This window comes from Labrus bergylta, chromosome 11 (assembly GCF_963930695.1).
Source record: "Labrus bergylta chromosome 11, fLabBer1.1, whole genome shotgun sequence".
In the NCBI taxonomy this organism is placed as follows: Eukaryota; Metazoa; Chordata; class Actinopteri; order Labriformes; family Labridae; genus Labrus; species Labrus bergylta.
Window position 1 is genome coordinate 12,862,078 of NC_089205.1, and position 27,480 is coordinate 12,889,557.

At 40.2% G+C, this 27,480-nt stretch overlaps 2 protein-coding genes across 3 annotated transcripts in view; both read right to left on the minus strand.

The window, feature by feature from the left end:
* The window catches only part of pid1 (phosphotyrosine interaction domain containing 1), a 30,104-nt gene extending 27,568 nt beyond the window's left edge, over positions 1-2,536 (minus strand). The window contains exon 1 of one of the 2 annotated variants that reach the window (XM_020641789.3): positions 2,358-2,536. In XM_020641789.3, coding sequence (XP_020497445.1) covers positions 2,358-2,387 — 30 coding nt within the window. In that variant the 5' untranslated portion in view covers positions 2,388-2,536. The remainder of the gene's footprint in view (positions 1-2,357) is intronic. The other variant, XM_065960405.1, reaches the window with a different exon arrangement.
* A 4,951-nt stretch (positions 2,537-7,487) lies between these two features.
* dner (delta/notch-like EGF repeat containing) overlaps positions 7,488-27,480 on the minus strand; it is a 57,525-nt gene continuing 37,532 nt past the window's right edge. Inside the window, exons 5-13 of the mRNA XM_020641773.2 lie at positions 24,044-24,192; positions 23,150-23,303; positions 22,373-22,486; positions 14,951-15,184; positions 10,089-10,211; positions 9,810-9,923; positions 9,453-9,584; positions 9,049-9,295; positions 7,488-8,868 (exon numbers count right to left, since the gene is read on the minus strand). Of these exons, the coding sequence (XP_020497429.2) occupies positions 8,757-8,868; positions 9,049-9,295; positions 9,453-9,584; positions 9,810-9,923; positions 10,089-10,211; positions 14,951-15,184; positions 22,373-22,486; positions 23,150-23,303; positions 24,044-24,192 (1,379 nt within the window). The 3' untranslated portion in view covers positions 7,488-8,756. The remainder of the gene's footprint in view (positions 8,869-9,048; positions 9,296-9,452; positions 9,585-9,809; positions 9,924-10,088; positions 10,212-14,950; positions 15,185-22,372; positions 22,487-23,149; positions 23,304-24,043; positions 24,193-27,480) is intronic.

Consider the following 27,480-nt stretch of genomic DNA (forward strand, 5'->3'; position numbering starts at 1 on the left):
CCCCCCCCTCAAAGTCAAAAAGAAAGGCTGAAACATGCCAGATTCTTTATTACCTTTGTGCCTCAGCCGGTCGTAAGCTTGTCTGTGCCAAGTGTCAGTTATCACAAATAAAGATTTCTCTCAACACAAAAAACTGATTTTTTTTCCTCCTACAAATCCTATGGAAGGATGAAGTTTCCATGTTTCAAACGTGTGAGCAATAATTCTCAAGACAACTCCAGACTTTTGCATTATAAAAGATCAGAGTCAAATACGACTCCTATGGAAAGTGATTCCAGCATTCACCAATGATATGGGAATTCCTGTCAGGTATAAATTTCTTTCAATCAAGACAGGCCATTGTGATGTCGAAATCAAGGAAAACTGGTAGTGTTCAGTTTTGATGAGACTAATTAACTGTTTTCCTCACTAGCTATAAACCTGCACAGTCACACACTGCAGGTTCCAGAAGAGTTTGCACACTCTCTTCTTCTACCTTCTAACTTCCGTCAACTCACAGGTGTTCAAACGTAATGATTTTTCCAGAAAAAAACAACTCATAGTTTGATTGTGTGCGTAGAGCACAATGCTGATTATGTAATGTGCAAATGTTACATTTTACCTCGAGAAAGTATTTGGACTGACAAGCCTTGATACATTTTTTTAAAAAAGAACACTCAGTGCAACGTCATGTAGGGATAAATTAGCTAGTCAGCTAACACATTGCAATCCCTGGCAGTCGACATGTACTCTATCAGAAAGTCAGAATTTTTCAATCGCGATAACTTCTGCGTTACATTGACAGATTAAAAGTATCCATGTATTTTTAACTCCATGACCCCAAGGTCTAGCTGAGGGAACACTGATGTTATTTTGTTGCTTCTGCGACTATGGAAAGCTCCCCTCAGTAAAAACCATGACCCAAGTAAGTCACTCTCTCCAGTAAGTAAGCTGGTCTTTAAGATCACTCCCTGCATATCTAGGCCGATTCATTCCATGCACCATTTGCCAAACTTTCAGAATTTAAAAAAAATAAGCGACATGTTTCCCTCGTATGACAGCCATAGGGAAAATCTGTACATCCACACACAGACTGAAGGATTAGCTGAATGCACTCCCATAAGCTTAAATGGACATAATGATCCACATTACTTACAAGTTATTTGGTTCTGTTTTGGGCACCAAATTATCATCGGCTTTGATGGAAAACTACTTTGGCAAAAAAAAAAAAATGTCAACCAGGTCATTCTCTTTAGTGTCGGTTAGTTTTCAAAGTGCTGTGCAGGAAAGACTTAGGTCTACTCACTGTGCACTATTTGCAAATTCTCTTATTCAGGGGGGGAAATCAGATATTTGGTGACTTTGGAACACTTGTTGAGCAAGAATGTGAAGCAGGGTGGCCCAAAGCTCTCCTAGTGCAGTGAACAAGCCTTGATCAATAGCTCATATAGAAAAGGATATTGGTTATAGTTTATGTCTGATAGTGGTTACGTGTATGGGGCCTAAATCAAAGAGTCATGCAGATGTGTAGCCTAGGCATCATGGGAACATAAAGGCTACAGAGGCCCAGGCTCACTTCACGAGCTGTAGGCTACACCGGAACTCTCGGTTTTAATAATTCGTGATTCCATCTTCTTGACGCCTGGGCAGAAAGAGGGATTGTGCAAGTTCACTTGGCAGGCAATCCGCAGGCCGACATCTGGAGAGCATTACGTCTGGAGGAGACGTGAAGCCAGGCTCGGTGCACGGTTTGCCCCCTTAGATATCAAACTACGTGTCATTCACGGTGTTTGTTCCTCTGTCTTTTAACAGGTCACAGGAGGCAGGTTACGGACCTTAACCTGCTTTTTTTTTTCTTTTTTCTTTTTTTTTAACGATTTCACACAGGAGATTTCATTGTGGCGTGACAAAATGAAGAAAAAACATAAGTGACAACAGGAGGAAAGGGCCTGCACATACACTCATTACGTTAGCGTGATTATGAGAATGAAAAAAGGCCTGTGGCCCAAATTAGCTGTTTTACACAACTTGAATAATGCGTGCCTTTGACATAAAGAACATGTCCAGTGATTGACTGACACAAGAATTCAGTGGAGGTAACAAATTGTTGCACTGGGCTGGCGTACCGTGAAGAGGTGCATTTAAACGTATCACCACAAAGGGAATCATTTGGAAACAGCTGTGAGCTGGTTTTGCGTTGGTTTCTCACATTTAACAGACGGCTAATAACATCCGAAGGTGCTAACACAATATCTGCAAGTCTCTCCAGGCTCCAGCTCTGCACAGCACGGCTGGTTTCACCAACAGTTACCACGTCTGAACCCTTTATTTACTGCTGCCATGTCGACAATGAAGGCTCACATCCGCCCGTCTCTTACCTGCAGTCGCTCCGACGCGGGTTGCCACATGTTAGCAGGCTCGAAGGTTTTCTGTCTTGACTGCTGCTTGTTGTCTATTCGTAGTCCAGTTCACATCTGTTCGTTTCCACGGCTTGCCTCTCCGTCCTCCTTCAATCTGGACTGGTCGGTAATGAATGGTGTGTTTGCTCCGCCTGCCTGGCTGTAGTTGTTAGAGCCACCAGCAGGTGGAGTTACCTGCTCCCTGCGGCCGGAGGGCTCTTGGTGCTGCGTTCACGGACTTTATGAAAACGGGTTACCACTGAACTGCGTGTTTTGCTTCTAGAAACTCTACAGCTGCAGCTTTTTTTAATAGCATGATGTCTCCATGATCCTGTGGAGTATTGAACTTGTTTTACTTATTTGTATCAGACAGTCTTTTATTTGTATCGTGAAGAGGAGCATGACGCTTGCTGCTTTAGCATCTAAAGACATAACACTTAGGCTAGTGCATGTTCAAGATTCAAGATTTTTATTTGTCACATGCTCATACAGATGTGCAGTGAAATGTGAAGACTGTTCCGCAAGGCCATGCAATAACACTCAAATTGCTAATACACATATATACAGTAAAATGGAAATATAATGTAAAATTTAAAAATAAATATTTGAATATACAAAATATAGAATAATGTAAACAGTGTAAAGTGTCAGTGTGTAAAGTGTGTAAAGTGTGATGTATTAAGTAGCCAGGCAAATGCTGTTATTCAAACACCCACAATAGTTGAATCATATTTTCTAATTACAAACTTTGTATTCTCTTTTTTTCAACGTATGTTAACCCTCCACTTATCAGTATTATCATATAAAGACCAAATGACAATAATTTGTAATAGAGATGCTTGAATTAATACATCAGAAAGGGTTGTCACCTGACTCTGCAGTAGCATTTGCTTCAAGGTCAGTAAGCATCTTCTTTAATAGTTTTAGTTTTCTATCTCAACTATTTCTTATTAAAAGACTAAACATCAGATGAGGGCCACTAGTTGATGGAAACAGACGGATGTGTCTATGTACGGATGTGTACATAATGTGTAAAGGTGTACTGGGCTGACATTTTTGTAGTTGTGGGTTCATAAACATGAATCTAAATAACTGGTGGGATTCTCTGTGTTGGCTTGATTTACAAGGAGGTTTATTTTTGAAACACGTAAGTGAAAGCTGTATAAGTAATGTCAGTGTTTACAGTTTGTTCCTCTGCTCAGAAATGGTTTAAAATGTAATGTTCTCAACTCAACTCTTGCTTTAAGAAAAGGACTGAAAATATTCTAAAATAATGAAGTTACTTAGTCTGTTTTTGTCAAACATCAGTACCCAATTTTTGTATTAATTTCATATTAACATAAAAGTGAATGAGCTTAACATCTGGACACTAAAAGGCATCTGTAATGATATAAAGCACTTTAAAAAATCAAGGTCTTAGTCAAGATTAGTCATCCAGACAAGAGTAGCCAGCCAGCTCGGGAATGCAGTTAAAATGGAAATGATCGTTTAAAAACCAAATATAAATGTCATTGCAATGTGTTATGTGGCTAGAGTAAATGAAAATGTGTTTATGTGTTTCCAAGTTTCACAAAGCCAGCTGAGGACAAATTATCTGGTGAATTGCTCCAGTCGTGCCTAAACATTTGATCTTTTAAGCTTTCCGAAAGCAAGTTGTACCAAAAGCATTCAGTCCATGTGACGGTTTTGGAATACAATTGGTGGGGAAACTGTGAATATTTTTAACTATTGGGTACTAACAGTACCGTTTTCTCTGAAATGTGATACATTTTCTGTACTGTAACCAAACAACAGCTTCTATCTCAGTATGAGAAGCTCATTTTATCAAGGCATTGAATGAGATAGAGAAACTCTGTTATGGATGTTGAGTTTTTGGACTTGTTTAACACCAAACCTCACCCACTCTGACCCTCCCGGGCCCAGAGAGGACAAAGGTCAGACACGGGACCTCCAAAGCAGACCATCAGCAAAGGAGAGCAATCAATAACAGCTGGTGCCCCTGCCATATATTGGGAGTAATGTTTGAGTACAAACATAATATTTGTAGGTGTGCTGAGCGACATGGCTTGGCAGTTGCAGTGTGCGTTTAGAGATGTTTACATGAGGAACATCTGGACAAAGCCTGAGGTCACTGAGGGCGTTCACTCTACTTACACTTCATAAAAGGTCTTTCCCACGGCTCACGCGTCTGTCTGGAGGGTGTAGGACCTTGGGACATGGCGGAAAAACTGACTGTACAGAAGTCTTCTATTTTAAACTTGTTTTCATGAGGGTTTCTGTTTTCAAAACAATGTAACCATTTTTAACCCAAGACTTACTGCGGCATGCTATTGTTTCAAGTTCTAGGAGGGCGGTAAAGGAATATAAGGCATAATTCCTATGAAGGTGACAATTATGTCTCTATGGGTTTTGACGTATGCAAACTTTAAAATGCCATAACAGTTATAGAGAATTTGGGAAAGCTGCAGAAGTATGTCCCTTCCTTTGACTGTTTTTACATTTGTATTATTACTGTAAACTGCAAATTAACGTTTTATTTTATTAGGCTTTGTTTCCATATCATTTAGACAACAAGCATGCTTTGAAGTTGCTTCATACTTGTTGTAACTCCCAAAATAATTAGGTTATTTGTAAAATCACATTTCACCCCATAACAGTTAAGTCTGTATGCATTTTTTCCCCCATTGTTCTTGGTAAAATAGCATCGGCTCAATCAGATTGGATGGAGTAAGTTCATGAGCAGCAAGTTAAAACTCATGCCACAGATTCTTAAATGGATTGAGGTCTGTGCTTTGACTGGGCATTATGAAGTATTAACATTCTTTGACTTAAGCCACTCATGAGGAGGTCGTCATACTTAGAGTTATTGTGCTGCTGGAAGTTAAACATCTACTTGAGTATCAAGATTCTTGATGATTCAAGAGTTGCCCTTTTTTAGCTCCATCTATGTTGTCCATAATCCTTGAGGCTTGCCGCTTAGGGTACCCGTGATTGTGCTCGTGCATGAGAAACTGTACCGTGCTGAAGCTCACCTTTTCCACCCGTGCCAGGGCTAAAGAAGTGGACCATGCTTCAGCACAGTATGGAGCACTCACACTAGTCAAATTAAGTTTGCTTCAGCTATAATCATTTGCTGCTGGGATGTTGTTACCGATGTGTTGTGCTCAGGCTAATATCCAGAGTTCGGTTTCCTTCCACACATAATTGTTTGCACAAGTTAAAAACTAAATTTGAGTCCTAAAAAGTTAAATATTCATCTCATCTGACAAGAGTCATTTTTTCTCCTACATTGCTTATGGCAAACTTTAAAATCAATCTCTTAGACACTTTTCCACGAAGGCCTGATTTGTGAAGTTTGTTTGTGGCCAGATTCTCCCACCTGAGCTTTTGATCATTCCGTCCATTACAAAGTCATCATTAGCATCTGTTGCTTTTCTGACTAACACTCTCCTTGCTGGGTCTGTCAGCTTGGAACGGAGGGCAGTCAAGTTTATCAACGGCCTTTTGAAGGACACCTGAGTCTTGATGTTGCTGGGGGATTAGTACTTCTTTTAACAGTCTCTGAGGCCTTTAGTGAGCAGGTGTTTTTATATAAACGTTAAATTGAACACAGACAGACTCTATTTAATAAATCACGGGACCTCTGAGGCTAATTTGTTGCACCTGATCCTAGCTATGGGTTTCACACGTAGAAACTGTAAATATTAAGCCTGAATGACATCATCCATCTGTTACTGCAGGGGGCTTTGGAGTCCCATCGATGGCTGTTGCTATGCTGGAAATGCTGTCTCAACATAACTTTCAGTTAACACTAATGACAGCCAAAGAGCTGGAGCTGAGCTCTAAGCCTCTTGACATGCTGTTACACCACGCCCGTCTGTCAATCAGGTCAGCTACGCACCATATTGTGAATAATGCTTATCCTTCATCGAATCAAAATGAACGAGTTGTGAAAAAAATCCCCCCCCTGTACATTGTGTTCCAAGCAAGGCAAGCTAACCAGGCTGTAAACATGTTAATTTCTGCCTTTATTGAATGCAGCCAGCTTCAAGCGGCCACTCGGCAGGATTTTCACAGCAATGGGTGGTGAATATCTCAGACTCCAACCCTGCTTTTGATTCATTAATAATACAGAAAACCATGCATAAAACCATCATCTCTCCAACATCCATCATGCACTGCAAAATTAAGGGTAATTTTGTGTTGGTCCGCTACATATTTTAGATAATAAATCAATCTATATTTGGTGTTGTTACATTAGAAATTGTGGAATAAGGGGGTCTATTTTCTTGAATCATTTTTATTACATATTTCCGAGTCTGTGCACCAATGCAAGAACAAAGATGACTGTACCGGCCATTATGTCTAACTGGGATCCAAATCTGGGAGATCATTTGTTAATGACTGAGGAGGTCAATAGCGTTCCAATTGATGTGTATTTTTTGCAGAAGATAACGATAAAACCGATAAAATTATGGTTTGCAACAATTGCAGCGACTCCTGTGGACAGGGTTTGGGTCATCTTTTGGCAAATGCGAAAGTAATGTTTTATGATGAAAAATCCCATCCTGCTGTCTTTTAACAGTCAAACGTATCCCTTTCTGTATCTCATTGGTAAATGTCAACAAAGACTGTTTTGGCAGAGCTGGAACTCACTCGGTCTAACACTGACCTAGCGACAGTTGATATGAGCCTTAAAATAAGTTACAATATAGAATTTACAAATCTTGGCCCTGATGGTCTCATTTGCAGGTCACAACGAAACATTTGATTCTGTTTCATAACCAGTAAAAAAAAACGCCTCACAGGAGCTTTAAGATTTCAAATCCTCCTTTAAGGTTGCAAGTCATTTGGTAAAATCCATGCAACTGCTTTTCACAGCCTACTAGAATTTGAAAAACAGTAAACAGCTCTGTACATGGATAAACAGTGGCCTGAACTTGATACTTGTGTTTTACCTAGTATGTCTGCGGTGTGGTATCAAACCCAGTAAGTTTTTTTTTTTTTTTACAATGACTAGCCAAATTCGGAATGTCTGACCAGAAGTCTTTTTTTAATGCCAATGTTTAGACAACCTAAAATCACATGAGGAACAACTCGACGTCTGTGTTGTGTTCACTTCAATCTTTATTGTTTACATCATTCAACATAGATAATAGGTAATCATGTGGTCGTAGTGGTTGTTGTGTTTAAAAAGAGAGAAGGAGAAAAAAAAGTCTGAAGGTTAGCTGAGCCTATTGATAAAACATCGCTTGACCTTGAGAGGAAATACACAGCTGCACAGAGAGTTTTCCATTGGCAGGACACAGAAGCACATGAATTCTGGAGGAGATATCATCCCTTGCATTTTCCTCCCACCCTGTTTCCACTCCAACACAAAGCTGGCAGGAGGCCGCTTCAGCAAGGAAACTCTCGTCCAGAAACTACTCAACACTGTCGATACTAGAGGTGAATTAGTACACCGGCATACACAGGTACACTGAGTAAAACCAACTATTTTTCTGTGCATTGAGAAACATACCCACCTATTATCCTAAGTATCACTGAAATACAGACAGTAGGATGGTAGGGTTACAGTACTCCAGGTAACCAACTTTCTTTTCTATTCATACACCATTGAGAAGCGTGCATGTAAAGAACAGGACAATATGTGTTTTGAAATGGAATAAAAATCAGTGACAAGTACTTTATACATGTATGTAACTGATCTATAATCACAAATTACCCAAATGAAAATATTTGGCACAATCTTGACAGAGAAAAATATGACCGCAATTAAAAAAAAAACAACAACAACCAATTACAAAGGATTTGAAATGAACGCAGATAGAACATCAAATCTAACCATGCACAGAGTAAGGCAACCTACTGCAGAATCTTTTTTTTATATATATAGAAAAAGATACAGTGTATGCACCAAGAGGAGCGCACCTATTTCTACAACACCTGTGAGGACTGCTGTCAGCACTGTTCGCTGAGTATACAGTGAGCAATTTTGGGCTCCTGGGTTGCTAACCCCCGTCAACAGGCAGTCTGTTGACGACTAAAGTCATCACTCTGGAACAGCAGAGGTTACTGGTAGTGTTACTCAAAATCAATAACTTAAGTGATGCAAAGAAAGCTCTTATGCTACAAGAAAGCCTTATTGTGGACTCTGACAGGAAAATAAGAGTATCAAATTCTTTCTTTTTTTTTTAAAGTATGTTTTGGATTTTTTTCTCCTCTTTACATTCAATTATGTTTTGCTGCTATTTGTTATTTTTTCTTACGAAATACTAAGATTTATAGTTACTTTCTTTATATATGCGTGTTTGTGTGTGTGTGTGTGTATGTGTGTGTATGTGTGTTCAGCTTGTGATTTGCTGGGATAGTTGTGTTTTACAAATCCTTCGTCTTGATGAGGGTCACCAACGGCTTGTCATCAGGACTGTAGTCTTCATAGGCAATGGGAGTGGCGTCATACATGGCAGGCCTGGACTTCTTGCCAAATCTGATGAAAAAGATTGCACAAAAAAATGATTTGCTTTTTATTATATTATTATTACCTGAGCCCTCAGGGGTCAGTAGACTTCAGCTGGCCCAGTCCGACCGCAAAATTCTGTAACACTCTTTGTGTTTACGCTCTTTGTCAATGTCATTCCATTCATCATTACTAAATCCTGTCACTGACCTGGCATGCCTGATGGAGGCGATGGCGTTGCTGAACTCGCTGTCGATGCTGCGGCAATTGTAGAACTCCTGGTAGGCGTGGCGGGACGAACCCTGGTATTCGATGCGGCTGATGCGACAGATTCCCACGATAAGAATGATGAGCATGAGGACAAAGGCCACACACAGCGCTCCGATGATGATGTACAGGGAGTGGCGGGGCATGTTGGTCAGGGTGTCCTCAGTGTGTGTTGGCTTCCACTGCAGGTCTGATAAACACACGGACACACACACACACACACACACACACACACACACACACACACACACACACACACACACACACACACACAGAGGCATGAGGCTTCCTTCCTTCTGATTTTTAGATGAATAGCTGAACAGAAGTGTTCTGACAGGCTGACTTACGGATCTCACAGCTGGGCCCAACCCACCCAGGTTGACAGTGACAGGTGTAGCCATTTGATTGGTCAACGCAGGTGCCTCCATGGTAACAAGGGTTGCATTCGCACTCATTAATGTCAAGCTCACATTTCTCTCCTAAGTGGACAGATCATCAGGGTTTTTAAAATTTGAACAAATGCAGCAAACCAGGAGTTCTTAGCTGTTTTAAACACTACACAGCATAAACAGCAGTTAGCCTATTTGCATATGATACAGTATATTACTGGCATTATCTTATATCCCAGCCGCACAGTGTTGTCATATGACCCATTATGCATGCTGTCTACTGCTGTTTACACTTATCATGGTTCCACTGCTTACCCTTGAATCCTGGTGGGCAGGCACAGGAAGTGTTGAGTCCAGCACTCTCACAGCGGCCTCCATTCTGGCAGTGCAGCTTAAGGCATGGATCCTTGTAGATTTCACAGTGTCTGCCTGCACACACACACACACACACACACACACACACACACACACACACACACACACACAAAATGTGTCCTGTGAAAATGTAACATAAAGTGCCCTCTGTAGAGGGAACGATTTTTTACAGATATGTTCCTGCATCACTTGAATATAATCACATACACATATAGGTACCTTCAAACTGGGGAGTGCAGACACACTCATATGCATTGATGAGGTCCCTGCAGGTGGCGTAGTTTTGGCAGGGGGCTGAGAGACACTCATTATATTCCTCCTCACAGTACAAGCCATGGTAGCCTTTATGGGACAAACACATAGTAGAGAATAAGGTTAGAGTAAACAAAGAATTTCACATTTACATTAAAAACAAATATTAATTCACACATATGTTAAAACCTTTAAAGGTGACATATTATGAAAAATCCACTTTTACAGTGTGTTTGAACATATATTTGGGTAACCTGAGTGTCTACCGACCCACAAAAATAAGTGAAATAAACCCATTCAGTCCTTTTTCTTTGGTCTGCATAAGTCTTACAACACAGAGAAAAATGCTCCGTTTAAAATCTCCTGCTCTCCTTCTGACGTCACAGTGAGATTCTGGATAAGAAATATCCTCCCCTCCCCTGGTATCTCCACCCATGGACTCCACCCCAAGCGCAGAGCAACACTTTTGTGCAGGTCAGCCATTTTTTTTCTCTCGCTAGCGAAGGAGTGATGTCTACAGGGAAAACTCAGGGGGGGGTCTCATTGCATTTAAAGAGACACACACACCAAAACGGAACGTTCTGTGTGAGCTGGTTTATACGGGGTCACAAACCTCCTCTGGTGCTTGATTCATGTTGTATTTTGACCAAAGCACAGCACAGATGTTTCATTTAGACCACAGGGGACTATTTTAAAAGGTGGAAAAGGGGTATAATATGTCCTCTTTAAAAAGCTTTACCGAATGCTTCATTCAGCCAGCAACACAATCATTTGTCTTTTCCATAAATTCTGTGTAATGAATTTCAACATTTTAATTTCTTTCTTTTTCATTCAGTGTCTTATTTGGATCAACTTATTGCATTTATTTGGAAAATCGTGACTAAGGACTCACATGAACAACTACCATGACAAACTTTACCACTTCATTGTTTTGCAGCCTCACTCTTTTTCCAAAATCTGCATCTGACCTAACATTTGTTGTGTATATACGATTGTAAAAGAACCTGAGGAATATACTTCAAGCATTATAAATATTAGTAAATGTCAAAATCTGAACTTCCTCCTACTCTCTGCATGTGTATGTAGCCATGTTTATGTGTCAAGAGAGTTAGGGGTAAGAATTTTGGATTAATACTCTGGCAAGAGTATTGGATGAATGTGATAATTAGTGAACAGAAAGTTCTTGTATGAGAAGTTTAGCCAGCACCTGATCTGGATTTTCCTTCGGAACTGGCTGATCTCAATGCTGGTCATAATCACAAATCACATACTAGTTAAAACTGTGCCTCTCCTGATGGGTTTAATGTCATTCAGCTTCAAAATAAATAAAAAAATCAGCAGAGAGTGTAGCATCAAGTGTCTTCCTCATTCATAATGTAGATGCAAATGATAGTGAGACACTACAAGTCATACTTTTTTTTAAACTTCAGGTCTAACCCCATAATACTGATGTCAAGCAGGGGGAAATATAATCAAGTAACTTGTAAAGTAGACTACACATATATATATATATATATGACATTAACATTATGGGTATTCATCCTATAACTGATCCAGTGAAATGATTCAGAACAGTAGTCCACACAGGATCTTACAATAAAACAACACATCGCATTGCCTATACACAACAGCAATAAGATAAAAATATTAGTCACTTATAACAGATTAATTTTCTGATACATAAGTGTATGAAAACAAGGAAATCCACTATTCTGCATTAGTGTTTGAATGGGATTGGGCAAAGAAAGCACTGAAACAGCATGCAGTACCCTGGGTCTTCCATAGGATGGCAGCTGTGCACTGAGGCATAATACGGGGAATAAAGCTTTTTAGCATGGATACAGTTACTTTAGAAACACAGATGAAGTCTTCGAGATATAGTGATGTAATCTTATGTTTAAAATTCAACGTATTCATCTTAATATGTCTGATACTTGACTGTCCATTTAAGTCTTTAGTAATTAGGCTGAAAAAAACCTGCTTGAATTCCTTACTGAACCCCTGCTCTTCATCGAAATGTGCCAGCATTTACCACTGACATCCAAACTCATCAGAGGACCACTGTCTTTCCTGACTCGAGGAGCAATCCGTTTTCATTAGCTCCACACACCCTACATTGTGTCCCAGTGCAGAGAAAGTTTTTTAAAAACCCTCCCTGGGCCACGGATGACGTGTGTTTGAGGAAGAAGGGATGGGGATTTAATGAGGAGCCAAGTTAGAGGCTCTGGGGTCCCCTTTGTGAAATGCCAGTGAAATGTCAAGTGCCTTTCCAAGACTGCCTGTTTTCTGTGGGCTTCCTGCCTCTGGTGTGAGCTGGATTACAGGAATGTGGAGGAGGGATCCTTCTACATATCATCTCCCCAGCAGCCTTCTTTCAAGTAGCCAGCAGGCATTTAAACAAACCCCTACACACATTACACACTCATACAGAGCAGGCAAGCTAACAAGCTAATGTATTGGAAGAGCGTTTATACACACACTTGTACACCAGCTGGCATTCTAATGAGGTGGAGAAAAGGTCAAATTTGGCAACGAACATTCATGTGTGTGTGTGTGTGCTTGCGTCTGTGTGTTCACAGTTTCTCACAAACACATGTGTCTGCCATGTTAATTGCGCCAATTTCCCCAATCTCATTAAACAGGGCTGCCTGAGTAGAGACACTTGATTGGCTGGCAGCATCTGCTCTATACCAGCATAACCACAGACATTGAGAATATATCAGGAGGCACATACAGACACAATCTTATAGGGCAACTGCTTCACCATGGCAACCATACAATTGAACATGAGAGGAAAATTAAGTGCAGCAAGATAAAGACGAGGAAGGACAAAGGAAGGAGCAGAAGGAAACATATGAGGAGAATGCAAAATGAGAAAAAAAAAATAAAGAGAAGAAAGGTGAAAAGAAAGAGGTCGATATCTGAATAATTGAAAACCAACGGACGACTCGCTGTTCTGCCTGCCTGGACACAGTGGCAGTGAATGAATTTAAATAAAAAATGAAGCAAATTACAAATCGTGGGATTACCAACTCCAAGCAATTCCCCCTATGGTTCAAACATTTTGGTAACTATTGTCATGGCTTGAAACATCACTCCAAATCATCATCAATGAGTGCAACACAACCTGCAAAACTATAAAGACCAAATATTTTGATATTTTTGGTCTTGCAGAGGTAAAGCCAGGTATTAATGGAAGTCACAATAAGAGTTAAAGATGCCGAGCAGCTTATACGTCTGACTGACAGACAGTATAAGTAGGAAGCAGAAGAGGCAAAGTGTTAAATTATGTTTATGGGCCAGTGAGAAACTCATCTCTCTCACCATCCTAGCAAGGTGATTGCAAGACAGAGGATAATGATAAGTCATCATTCCACTCAATTGGGTTCATCACTGAGGCATCAGCCCCAGCAGCACCATCATGCAGTCTAAAAATAACTCATCATTCAGCCGGACAATTTTTACTGCTACCCTGAGTCCAACCCAATGCTAAACTCTCCGTCCTTTAAGTCATTATTGAGTTTCAAGTACTTGGTGAAAAGTCAGCTCTAGAGTGATGAAAGATGCAGAATAATACTGTATATGTAGAAGGTATCTTTCAGCAATGGAAAGCCCATTGGCCCATTGGCCCATTGCTCCAATTCAATAGTTTCAACACACAAAAAGGCAGCCTTGTCATTTCCTGTTATTTTTTTAGACTCCTGATTAGGTGTTGATTAGCTTTAAACAGTGAGTCTATTTAAAATGTCTATTTTTATCATTTTCTCTCTAACCTCCACTGACTGATTCTGCATAAATATGCAGCATCTGTAGGCACAGGACGAGATTTTGGCATCGTCGGCATTCTGGTTTCTGTTTGAAGTACGAGTAGTATCGTCCACTGCAATTTAGTGGCCATTGGTTGTGTGCAAGAAAGCAGACAGTGTGGGGAGCATAATGGTTAGAATGTCATCGTCTGTGATACCAGAACCCACTGAGAGTCATGTACAACGATTTGGTTTTTAATATGTAGCAGAGAGTACAGCTAGCAATGCTCTCTTAGATGTTGTTTTGAAACACAAATTTCATACTGGATCCTCAAGTTGCTCTTTAGACAATAAACAATAGCAACATATGGAAATATAAGCCTTGGCTGTTAGTGCTTTATTTCTAACTGATGGCTACACTGGAAGCCTCAGAAAGCCGTCACTCTCTGAGGCTTTAACATTGTCTGGGTCAGTAGCTTCTGAAGCACAAAATGAGTCATTTGTAGACGGCCGTAGCCCAGTCCGTAGGGACCCGGGTTTGGAACTGGAGAGTCGCTGGCTCACACCTCTGGAGAGGTGCCAGGTCACTTCCACAGTGCTGCCGAGGTGCCCTTGAGCAAAGTACAGAACCCCCAACCGCTCTGGCATGCTCCCTGCAAAGCAGTGTGTAGCAGCCCAACTCTGACATCTCGCCATTAATGCATGTCCAGAGGTCCTGTTTGTGCATGTGTGTGATTGAGGGTTATGTGTGTGAGAAGCATGTCTCTAAATAAGCCCCTAAGATGACTGCAAGTGACACAAAAAAAGGGGATGACTGGCTCTTCTGTGTTGCTAGTTGTGGCAAAGGGGGGTTCATAACCTTAACGAAATCCTTAACGAAAACTTTTGGAATTTTCCAAAAGATATGAGGATTTGGTAAAACTAATTTTAAATTACACATGCACTTGTTTATTGTTTAGATACTATTGTACACTGACTAAATCGTGGTGATCCTTCCCAGCACTGAATGTTTTTGTCTAAACTTTATCTTTGATGCCTACAGTATAATGTCATCAGCAGCAACATCAATCACTGACAGCTTACCTGGGACACACAGACACCTGTAGCTGTTGCCTACACTGCGGCAGACCCCGTGGGCGCATGGGTTAAGAGCACAGAAGTCCACCAGCTGGGCACATGTTGGACCAGTGAAACCTGCTGTGCAGCTGCAGCCGAACCCCAGGGGGCCAGGGCCCTGGGCGTAGCACGTCCCGTTATTGTGACAGGGACTGCAGGCACACGGGTCCACCTTTTGCTCACACGTAGCACCCTGGTATCCTACAAGAGGATGAGATAGAAACAAGGATGGTAAATGTTAGGAGAGGAGGATCGTCATGTGCAAGAGTCACTGGCTACAAACAAAAATTAAACACTAAGAGCTCAAAGCTGAGGTGCAAGTGCAGGCAATCTGACAATTCTGAAGGCAAAGTCAGTTTTCTTTCCATTTCCACGCTTCAAATTAACCTTCCTTCAACTATAGTTGAGCAGAGTGATACAGCGGTTGATTTCTTATTACAAATCAGGATGTGCAATGCGGAGTGTGACATCTATTTTACCATGAAATTGCACCTCATCTCCCGCCCACTAGGACCCTCTCTTAATGCAAATCGGCTGGTGTAGGATTTGAGTGTATTCGGATTTAGAGCACACAAAAAAAACCTGTAAACATGTAAGGTGATATGCATGCTTCATCTACATAAAAGTATGACTTAAATCATTTTCAGAGAGTACATTTCCTTCCAGAATGCACCTGTCCAGTATCCAGAGAAGTTGGATACGACACCTCTTTGTGCTATACACTGCACTACTGGCTTTTGCAGTCTCCTATATCACTGTTGTCTGTATGCTGCTGCTCATTGGCCATTCTCTGTAAGACTGAAGATTTCCCTAATGGTTGGATTTTATACTGAAATCCCTAATATGGCTGGTTTCTCCAATTCCTAAAATATTGGTACATAGTGGAAAATGTAAATAATGAGCAAAATGTGACGATTTGAAAAACATTGAAACCCTATTTGATTAAAAATACCACAAATACACCATATCAAATGTTAAAACTGATAAATGTCATTGTTTTAGGGGTATTTTATGCCAATTTTGAATTTGATGTTAGCAAATGGTTTGGCATTGTCTTGGTGAAAGGAACAAGGCCTTCCCTTAAAGAAAACACATTTATTTGGCAGCATCATGTTGATGCAAAACCTGTTAATATGGTTCAGCATTATAATTCCATCACAAATGTGAAGGTTTCCATGCTGCAACTTTTGGGGGAATTTGGTTTGTAGGCCTAAATGTGTCTGTCCGACGTTACAGCCCACATTCTCAATATATTGATATCACAGATGTTTCTCTCAGCAGTAAGAACAGAACAAGGTACACTCCCGTTGCTTCTAGAGTAATGCACTCAAGTCTCCGAGCTGCTAATGGGGGAATTGAAATCAGTTTTAAAGGATCAATATAAAAACTTATCTTACTCATTGTGACTACTCCTTTTACGTTTTAGAAGAGTGTGTGTGTTTATGCATCATCCTTGCACTTGTACTTGATACCAAGCAGCCATTGTTTTTGTTTTCATTGAATTTCTTGGTTTGCTTTGTTTGTGCGGTATCTTAATTACATCTCGTGACACAGCATCGGGGACTTGAAATGCGTACACAAATTTCTGACACAAAATTAGCTGCAGTATGCTAATGGTTTCCACTCAAGTTCAAAGTTGTGCAGCATGGATAATTAGAGGTTTTGGAAATTCTGTCTAGATACAATTCTGTCTAGATATGCAAAACAGTCTCTAATTAAATATATAAAGGCATATTACATATGATAAATAGTTTTCACAAAACTATCTGGGGGAAAGAGTTAACCTTTGAGTGATTTTTAAGAATTCAACACAGATTATCTTTCTTAAGCAATTATTTCAAAATGAAAGATCTGCCGATGTGTGCAATCTGGCATGCTGACTGTTTTTTTCTAAAGTCCGTAGGTATTGTTTATAACCGAGGTCAATCAAGGTCTGAAAGGAAGAGCTGTACATTATAGAAATAACACTAAAGCACAAAGCTGCTCACAATTAGATGAAAATATTAATACTCTTTAATTTTCTCGAATAGGCTATAGATATGACCAGAGCTAGGAGGCTATTAGCTTAGCTTAGAAAAAGACTGGAAACAGTTGACAGCAAAAAAAAGTCTTTTTTTGTTAGAAAATAACAAATTCAATCCCTTCTTCTGTTTAATTCATGTCAAAATAAAAATACAAAGACGTCCCTTTAGGGGGAGTTACTGTAGGTGCAACTAGGCTAGCTGTTTCGTAATGCTCAAAGTCTTCATGCTAAAATAAAAATAAGAACCGTCTTTGATCTTAAAACAGACACACAAGAGGATTATAGACCTTTCAATCTGACTTCAGAGAGCATAACTTTTACAAACCTAAAGACCTACGTGTGTAGCACTCAGGTGTGTGGCAGGAAACCATGGCCTAAACCAGTGGTTCTCAACTGGTCGGGCCTCAGGACCCACCAACTACTCCTTCATGAAAAATGTCTATTTTACAATGATCGAACAAAGAAACTGAATGAAACAAACTTGTTTAAAAAAAAAGTGCTTCTTCACAGCATTTTTCTTCTAGGCACACTTTTGCTCTGCGACTCGCTTTTGGGTCCCGAGTCCCGACACACCAGTTGAGATGCACTGGCCTAAACTATCTTAAAACGAAAAACGCCTGCACACTGTCTCGTTGGTACTTCACACAGGGACCTTAAACTGATGAGGGCCTCTGTAACTTAACATTGTTTTAATTAATATCCCAAATTGCAAGTGCACAAGAGAGTATGCAAAGATACTTTGTATCATATCTAATTCTGAGGAAAAACAGCTTTGAAAAAAAAAAGGATTTCTCCAAGACTGAGGAACTGTGCTTTAAAGCCTTTTTTAAGTGACAGCATTAATCAAAGATAAAATTCAGAGAAGAAGACAGCAAGTGGTTTGGTTCTGTCATAATCTATAATATCCCTACATACAGTACATGACTTTAATTGTTTGTTCTTTTATCCCCTCTAACTCCTCCTCATTGGAGACAAAAAAGCTGAAAGCAGCATAACAGTTAATGAACTGTTGCTGTTGAAAGGTAAGTGTGACTATTGTGTTATATCAGCATTTATGTTGGAGCATGCTGTTGCTTCTTTCATGCCTGGTGTCTGAGCTCTTTGTGTAGACCCATGGAGTTGAATGTTTAAGTCTCTGGTTTCTGCTTCACCTCCTCTCATTAGCTCGTCTCTGCTTCTCTCACCTATCCACCTTATCTAAAAATAACTTCCTCCCTCTTTTTCTCCACCTCTTCTCCTCCGGTCTCCCATGAGAGCAGACATTGTACCGCAGAAGACTGCACATGCATATACGTCCCTGTATAAATGTGTACAGGATCCGTTTGATTTACAGTACCACCTTAGTAAATCCAATGTGCTGACTGCACCAGAGTGCACACTCCATTGAGCTAATGAAGAGATCCCTCACAAGCAGCTATTGATCTGCAAGACTTTACGTGGCCGTGTGAGCAGAGCATTTATCATTCAGCCGCAGAGAGGCAGGAAGAACGGCAGCCATTAGGAGGACAATCTCACCCAAAGCTCTCTCCTTCCTCTTCTTTTTCTGATGCCGTGATCTGCTTCATTCTTCATTCATTTTTTGCTTTCTTACCTCCTTCCAAGCCCCCTCATCTCCTTTGCCCTTGCCCCTTGCAATTATACGCTTGCACACACAGATGCGAGCCCACGCGTACACTTCTACAGCATCCTGCATGAATTTAACGTTGTGATTTCTATTTGTTCTGTCATGGTTAAATCCCTTTGCTTTCCACTGTGTTGAACTTTTTTGCTCTGTGTTTTAGCGTTCACACCTTCATATCAACTTATTTCACTGTCTTCCTCTGTTACCTGCTTATTTGTTTATTACTGATCTAAAGATGTTCAAATGTTATGACACACGACCCGGCTAACAAAGAGGAGCCTGTTCCCTCCTGCTGCTTGCTGGCATTCAAACCTGCCAACATTAAAGGCGGTTCACAGTTTAAATTTAGCCAGCGCTGGCACTCCCCCGCCCTGCTGGAACTGACTGGCGGCAGTCGCAGTAACGACACTCACAATTTGTCTCCTGTCAGTGCATAGAAGTGTGTGTGTGTGTGTGTGTGTGAGAGAGAGAGCGAGGAAGATAAAGTGAGTCCGTATGCATTAGAAAAAAGTTAGCATGACTTTGGTTCGTCTCCGTTGAGGAGTCAGAGGGTGAGATTAACTTGAGCACATCTGTGAAATTTATATTTCTGATGGTGTTCATGGAGAATTTGACTTCTTCATCACCTTATGTTGAACTGAGAGTGTGAGGGTAAAAACTAGTAAGCAGTCAGAGCAGACACTTTTATAAATGTCTGATTTTATTATCAAGAGTTTTAATAATATGTTTTAAATTCCACCAACAGTAGCCTATATGGTTAACATAGTTAAGTGAAGTAAAGAGCTCTCAACAGTGTATTGCAACTGATAACCATGGACATGGGGAGATATTCTAGTTGTTTGCTAAGGTTATGTAATGAGTTGTCATCAAAAATAAACATTCATTATGGCTAAATCTATGTTTTTTTTTTACTGATGGCTTCGTGGATGGCATACAGCTGATGCATCACGCCCCTTTTGCTCTCATCTGGACTATTCTCCTGTGTACAGCTGATGTCTGCTCATATACTAGTATATATTGTCTGTACTACAGACTGAAAGTAGAACTCCTCCAATATTGAAATCCTGTCCGACATTCAGTCTGCATTTTTAATGCAACATCTATAAATAGAGATAACATATGTAGGACATAATTTTACCATGATTGCTTTATGGAAATGATTAATCCTTTTAATGTCGAAAAATTAACTCTTTGATTTTGCTTATATGGCCCTTATTTCTAAAAAAGAAAAAAAAAAAGTCTGCCTGGGATCAAGTTATATTCATGTCTCTCTGGAAATGTAACAGTTTTTGAGAAATGCTGCTGAGAGGGAAACGAAGAGGAGCAGAAATATTACTTTCCCTTCAGGGTGAATATGTGTATTATAACGGAACACAAACACGGGCAGCCTTCGCTCTTATCGTTGGCAGAGTGATCACAGACTTCACACGTCTCTGATAACATCTGCTTAAGCTGTCACTGCATCCATCACTTATTTGCTTCTTGAGAAAAATGTTATGATGATAGGAGAGTAGGTGCTGGCTGAGCGCTTATCAGTATGCAAAACAGTAAATATGTGTATTTCACCAGCAGTTGGAGTGTGCTGATGTTCCTTTACCAACGATAAAGTGTTTTTTATTACAAGATAAAATCTTTCTGAAACTTGCTGTCTTGGACATTTGTTACGGAAAAAAGAAAACACTTTCTCTTTTTGATTATTCGTCCATATGGCGTGTATACAAAGACTCATTGAAATCATCCCTGATATGTTTAGTATTGATGCTCATCTCTCTGTGCTCCTCTAACACACCACACACAAAATGTTTCTGTCATTAAGTAGGATTTATCACTGAATTAACAAACCTCATCATGGTCAAACCTTTTCTTAATTAATAACACAGAGTTTGTCCTAAATAGAATAATATAATATAAATCTTCACCTGGGCCTAGTCACCGAATATAGTGCTAAATGTGTCGGTCTAAAAAAGTCAAGAAAAAGGGCAAAGCTTGTTTAATCAGTGCTTTTTTTTCTTGCAGGAGCGAGTGAGTATTCAGCATTGTGCAATGGTTAAGGAGTAATATGAATTTGTTCAACAGTGCGACTGATACTGAGACATCTTCTTCTATGGATTTCCCAATTTTACTCCGGTAAACAAATTATTAAATTTGCTTTATATTGCACATTAATTGCATCATTTTCTCACTGCTGACTTTAATGCTATTATTGTATTTTAGGGAAATCATTTCTAATGTTTCCTTTTCTGAATGATACCACAGCGGACAGTTATACTTATGAAGGTTACAAAACTAAAGGTTATACTGAAAAAATGAAAAAGAGTGTCCATGGGTTCCAGATAGCATAGCGGTTATGACGTGAGCTCCCTGTACAGAGGCTCTAGTCCTCGTAGCAGCGGCTTATGGGGTTTGAGTCCAAACTTGGTTCTTTGCTGCACTCTCTCCTCTTATTATTTCTATCTCTCTTCAGCTGTCCTATCCAATATAGAAAAAGTGGACCTAAAAATAACTTATTATCAAGTGACCATGTTATTTACAACAGTGTGATAAGAGAGCCAATATACAGAACACCATAACCCTGAAATTGAAGCAGCTAAATGGATTCATTCATCATTCATTTTATTGTCCTGGCCCAGTTCTAAAGTGTCCAAAAGTAATCTGTGACTAATATCTGTGGTTAAGTGGTCGATGTGTGTGATGTCTGACATCATTTTTTAAATAAGATAAACAACAATTAATTAAACATAAAAACTGACCTGGTGTATTGAATTACTCTGCTGAAACCCTTATATAAACACACAGAGGTAATTTGTCCATAAACCAAAGTTCTCCAGACTGAGGATTATCTAATAAGCTGTTAAATTTTTTAAAAAGCACCCTCTCCACAAAATCTCTCCACACTAATTAAGAGGTGGCGGCACGGATCTCACCGCCGCTCTCACCTCTCCTCTCTTATTTTAATGAAAATAAACACAGTAGTAGTGGATTATGAATTCCTTTCCTCATTGAAGACCTGTTTTTTTCTGTCTGCTGCAGATTAACAGGAGTCAGTGTGATTGACACATCCTCCAGTTCAAGAATGAGCTGACTGCTGGGACCTGGAAGCATGAAAACAGGCTTCCTCTAAGATTTTACATTCATCACTGTTTATTTATGTGGTTAAGGTCCACTGTTAGCCTTTATTTACCCTGTATTTCAGTGTGTGTGTGTGTGTGTGTGTGTGTGTGTGTGTGTGTGTGTGTGTGTGTGTGTGTTCATAGTCTCTGTGAACACTATTGTTGGTACATGGCATACATTATTGCCAAACTCGGTGCTTTGATTGAGAAGTGCTGTTTCTGCAGAAGTTTTGCAGTCACAGATTTCTCCTGGGAGTCGGATGCAGGTCGCTGAGGCTATGAAGACTAATTAGACCAGAGGAGGAAGGTTTAAATTAAGCATCTCAGTGGCACAGATACTGTTAAACAGCGAGCAGAAATACAGAGTATTTTAACTGGAACCAGACATCATTGCAGGAAAAAGTTACTTTTTTTTACTTGTTCTTCTTGTTCTTTTTTTTTTTTTACGGACTGTTTCTGGAAAGGATGGGCTGCTTGGGTTAAACATCCTATTGTGGTAGAAGTGAAAAAAGAGACCATTCCACTGCAGGCACAAAAACCATGCATTCATTGTAGTCTGAATTATTCCTAAAGATTCACATGAACATGAACTAAACAGGCAGATTGGTTCCAGTGTGCAGTGACTGGGTTCTTACCTTCGGGGCAGTAGCACCTGGGTCCGGCCAGGCTGCTGAAACAGGTAGCTCCGTTCTTGCAGGGCTGAGAGACGCAGTGGTCGACCAGCAGCTGGCAGCGCTCCCCTTCATATCCTAAGAGACACGCAGTTTGGAATCAAGTACATTTTTGGTTTTTGATTTGCCACTAAAGTGATCTGTTGAAGCTTCACAAAGCAAGAAAAATAGATAATCTCCATGACAATAAAGGGTCAAGATAGAGTTTTGTGATAATATTTGATCAAACTATGAAGTTATGGAGGAAAAATATTCATATTTTTAATTACTTGCATTTCTTAAATAAATATATATTTATTTTTTGTGCACCACATAAAAGAAAAAAGCATTTCAGGTTTGAAAAGCTAATAAGAATCGTAATAGAGAAACACAGAAATATAGGAGCAAGTCATCCATGTACACAAACTGCCCTTTAAGTCAACTTGATCAACTATTTTTTTCAATGCTTTCAATGCTTATCAACTGCACACACAGGGCTTGTTAGCACCCTAATAAGACTTGACAGGCAATCGGTGGTCACCTCCGACATTTATCTTCCTACCAGAGGCCCTCACTTCAAAACCCAGTTCTTAAATACATGTGACAAAATCTAAGTTCAACATGCCATTTCTTCTCTTTCAGAGATTTTCTAAAGCAAAGAGGAAGAATCCTACTTTCTGGATGTGCAAACTCCAACAAACCACACAGTCAGACTGAGCCTCATAAAGTGTTATCACCACAATGCACTCATAGCATACACACCTGGAGGGCAGGCGCATGTGAAGTTGCGTCCTCCCTCCCCCTGTCTGACATCTGTGCAGGTGCCATTGTTGTGACAGGGTCTGTGGTGGCAGGCATCGAATTCCTCACAGAAGATTCCAGTGTAGCCGTCCTCACACTCGCAAAAGAAAGTGCTCTGTAGGAAGACAAAACACACACACACAAACTCCACACATCAAATCAATGAGCCTTGAAGGTGAAGCAATGGGAGCCAGAATGCAGAGGAAGAAAAACTTGTGAAACAGAAATAATGAGACAGAAGATTGTAAACTAATTCAGAAACATAACAATGCAGTAACAAGCAGTGGGAGCATGGTTTTGTTTTCTGAAAACAGTGAGCGATAAAAGAATAATGAAAAATGGAGTTTAAAAAGAGAAGCCATGCAATGGTTTCTGCAAATGTGAAAGGGACCAGCAGCTCTCAAATGCCCCCTTTTACTTCAGCTGCAGCAACACATAATGAAAAACACTGTCTGCCCGATACCACTCAAACATATTAGCTTTTGTTCATTGCAGTCAGCTGCTGTACATTGCATTGTGTTGTTCTGTAATGGTCAGGCTATTGTTCTTTGTTTGCTATTGTGCTATGTACACCATGCCAACAATGAGCAGCTCTTGCTACAATTGTGGAAATTATTCAAATGATGATTGCAGGTGTGGATGCAATAATGCAGCTGCAGTGATAATATTTGGATACAATAATAAAAACTTTAGTCTAGTTTTCCTTTTTTAAATTGCTGTTAAATTGGAAAAATGTTAAAAACAGCAAAAAGAAGCATCATCATCATAAAATACTGCAGGATCTCTCTCCTCCTTCTTTCCCAAAGTTTAAGCGCTGTCTTGATAAGAAGAAAGTAAATGTGTGATATTTATCACCTCAGAGGGATGTGTGATGCATTTGCCTTTCCCAGAGCACTGAGGGTCACTGAAGCTGCTGCCAGGCTCCACACAGCTGCTGGCCTTCACTGTCAGGTTGAGACGCATGGTGACCTCTGGGGCGGTAGGGTTGCCAACGTGCAGCACACCTACCACAGAAAAAGAGAGGTGAGATTTTTTTATATACAAGCTTTTGTATTCAGAGACTCAAAGACACGATGTCATTGAATGGCTCAGCACTACCCTAACAATCTCTATGAGTTTTCTATCGCGACATGAGATTCGTATTTTGAGAAATTGTTTTTACAATTATTGTAAGGAACAATATTTGGGTATATTTAAGATCCAGGGTATCTTTATAACACCCTTAAAGAAAGAAATGTGCAACTTTTTCCAGTAGATGTCGCCCTTGAGCACCAGCATGAAACCAAAACAAACTGCTGTTTGGCCACATTTCTGCCATACTGAAGCCTTCGCTATCCTCCATCGACACACCTCCAGCCCCTCTCCACTCATGTTTGAGCTAAGGAGTCAACCCCAAGCGGGAGACAAAATTATCCCTGGCTTGAGCTGCAATTGCCAGTGGCCTGCATTATTGTGTTAGAGGGGTAATGCTAGAAGAATTTAGTTAGCTCGTAGCTTCACGTTGCATAATATTGACACTTGATCTAAAACGCTTATGTGACATCTAAATAAGCAGTGAGTATGTTCTTCTTCTTTTCTCTATCCTTGACTAAAACTGCTTTTATACACAAGGGGAGGAGCCGGTCAACCCGTCCATGTAAACATGGCTCCGACAACAACACAGGCAGCGGGACTCGAGCTTCTCCTTCATTGTAGACAGACATGACTCAGAGAGATATTTACATTGGATATACTTGATTTCTGATTTAATGTGTGACATATTGCACATTCTCCCTGTAAAGGGGAACATTTGTTGAATGTAGTTCATCTATCCATGTTTTAAGTTTGTTCTCTAGTTTGGTTTATGACTAGACACCTATTGATGAAATACAATTCCCAACAGTTATTCTTTGTGTTAAGTAAGATGTGTTTCATTGAAGTTTCCATCATCTATTACTAATTACAATCAGTCATTACCAGAGAGCTCTCTACTGTACATTGTAACATTGTGATTTAAGAGCCCCGCAGTCCCCACTGCTCTCTGCACATGACTCAAGATCTATTCAGTTCATACCAACAAATAACTCTGATATCAACTTTATGAGTCTAATGTTTTACAAGTCATTTCTAATGACTGGTTACTTACAACAAAGTCTAATTTACCTGGTTTCCAACTAAATGGTAAATGGACTTGAGCTTGTATAGTGCTATTCCAGTCTTCTGACTACTCAAGCGCTTTTGCACCGTATGTCACACCTCCAACAGATGAAGCAGCGAGATCAATTTAGGGTTAAGTGTCTTCCCTAAGGACACATCGGACATGTTGCTGCAGGAGCTTGAGATCGAACCCCCAACCTTTCAGTTGTGAGACGACCGACTCTACCAACTGAGCCAGAGCTGCCCGACTCCCATTCCATTTCCTTCTACATTTTTACACTTCGATCACTTTTTACATTATGAGTTCACAGCAGAATGAAGCCATTGCTACACATTTGTACTTGAACTCTTTGTGACTTTACTTTCAATACAGTGTTGGTAATGGCTGATAACAATTCCATCATTGTCTACGCCTTGTGTCGATTCCATTAATAGTGATGTTTAGTGCTAACTAGTAAATTTCAAGATGAGGATAACCCCAGTGTCATCATGTCCTGTTGGCATTTATCTAGCATTTATCTAAAGTCATCCTTATATCAGCACCAAAAGCCTGTAGCATGGCAATAGAATCTAAGTCCTGTTAACAAATGTGTACAGACAGAATGCTTTAGGATTCCTTACCTTACAGCAGAAAAAAAATACGATCAAATATAATCAAAAAACAATTAGCCCCAATGTAACTAAAAGTGCTGAGAAACGATGTGACGTAAGCAGCACTTCCAATTGGTTTAAATAAAGTGTTTGCCTCTGTCTTGTCTCCAGGGGTCTGAAAGTTCAGTACACCTCTTATTATGTCTTCAATCAAAGCTGACAGGTTCAGAAGCACTTGGATAAAAATAGCTTCATTGTGTATATCAGCTGCCATTTTTTAGAGTCTGATCTGGGCCAATGAGCTGTGAGCACATCTATGACGAGCCATCGACGATGCATTTTTCTCCTCCAACCAGAGGGTCTGTGCAACATCTCGTGATTTTCTGTCACCCCTGACCAGGTGATCGTCAGCCGATGACATCAGATGTTAGACCTGCAGAGTCACCGCTCCTTTAATCCCTCCCCCTTTACTGACACTCTGTATCTTCATCATCCTCTTGCAGTTTGACCTTCACTCTTTCCTTCTTCTGCATCCTCTGTCCTTCCTCTAATCCTTTTCTACCATGCACCTCTTCTTTTCAGCGTCCCTCCCTTCTTATCTAACTCTTCCTCTCTCCCATCCTCCATTATGCTTCCTCCCCTCTGACTTAACTCCCCAATGTCAACTCCCCGGTCTCTCTTCCTCTCTCAGACGAAACAGAGGCTGCATCGCCACCGAGTTAGCAGACACGTCAAGGTCATCAGACCGACCGACAGCGTGGTGAAACAGCATCAGGTATGTTGAGCACACACAGAGGTCAGACAGCCCTTCAGTCAAAGGGTGAGACCGCAATTACCCCCCACTCTTTCAAAAAATGTATGTGTGTGAAGCTCAGTATTAGCACAGATGGAGTAGCCGCATAAATATCTTTTTTTTTCCCAATATGCAAATACTAATTTCTTACTCAAATATGCAAATATTATGCGATTCTCCCCAATGACACATCAGGGATAAAGTCTATAAATAAAATGCATTTAAACTCATTAATCCTCTGATGTTTCTGGCTCGGATTTAAATGAGCTATTTGGATTGGGGGATTTTTTTGTGTCTTATTGAGCTTCTCTATGCTTGTTGGATCAACAAAAACAAAAATGATAAATACAGATATATTAAAAGCATAGCTAAATTGATATATTTAATCTCATAAAATCGTGTTCTGATGAAGACAGAAATTTAAGATGAGACATGATGAAGTGACTTACCTTTAAAATGTGTTTTGTTAAATTTTCATTCACGGTTTGAGGCTACACTCTGGTCAATACTGATGTACTGCCCATCAAAGTTTTATACTTTTCACTACTGATTGTTTTGGTGTTTTTATGATGTTGTTGCTACCAAGTCAAACCAAACCAACTTCCTTTTGACAGAGACTTAAAGGAAGAATGTGCGACTTTTTGATCCAGTAGATGTCGCCCTTGAGCACCAGCATTAAACCAAAACAAACTGCTGTTTTGAAGCTATTCTGAAGCCTCCGCTCTCCTCCAGCGACACACCTCTACCCCCTCTCCACTCGCGTTCGCATACA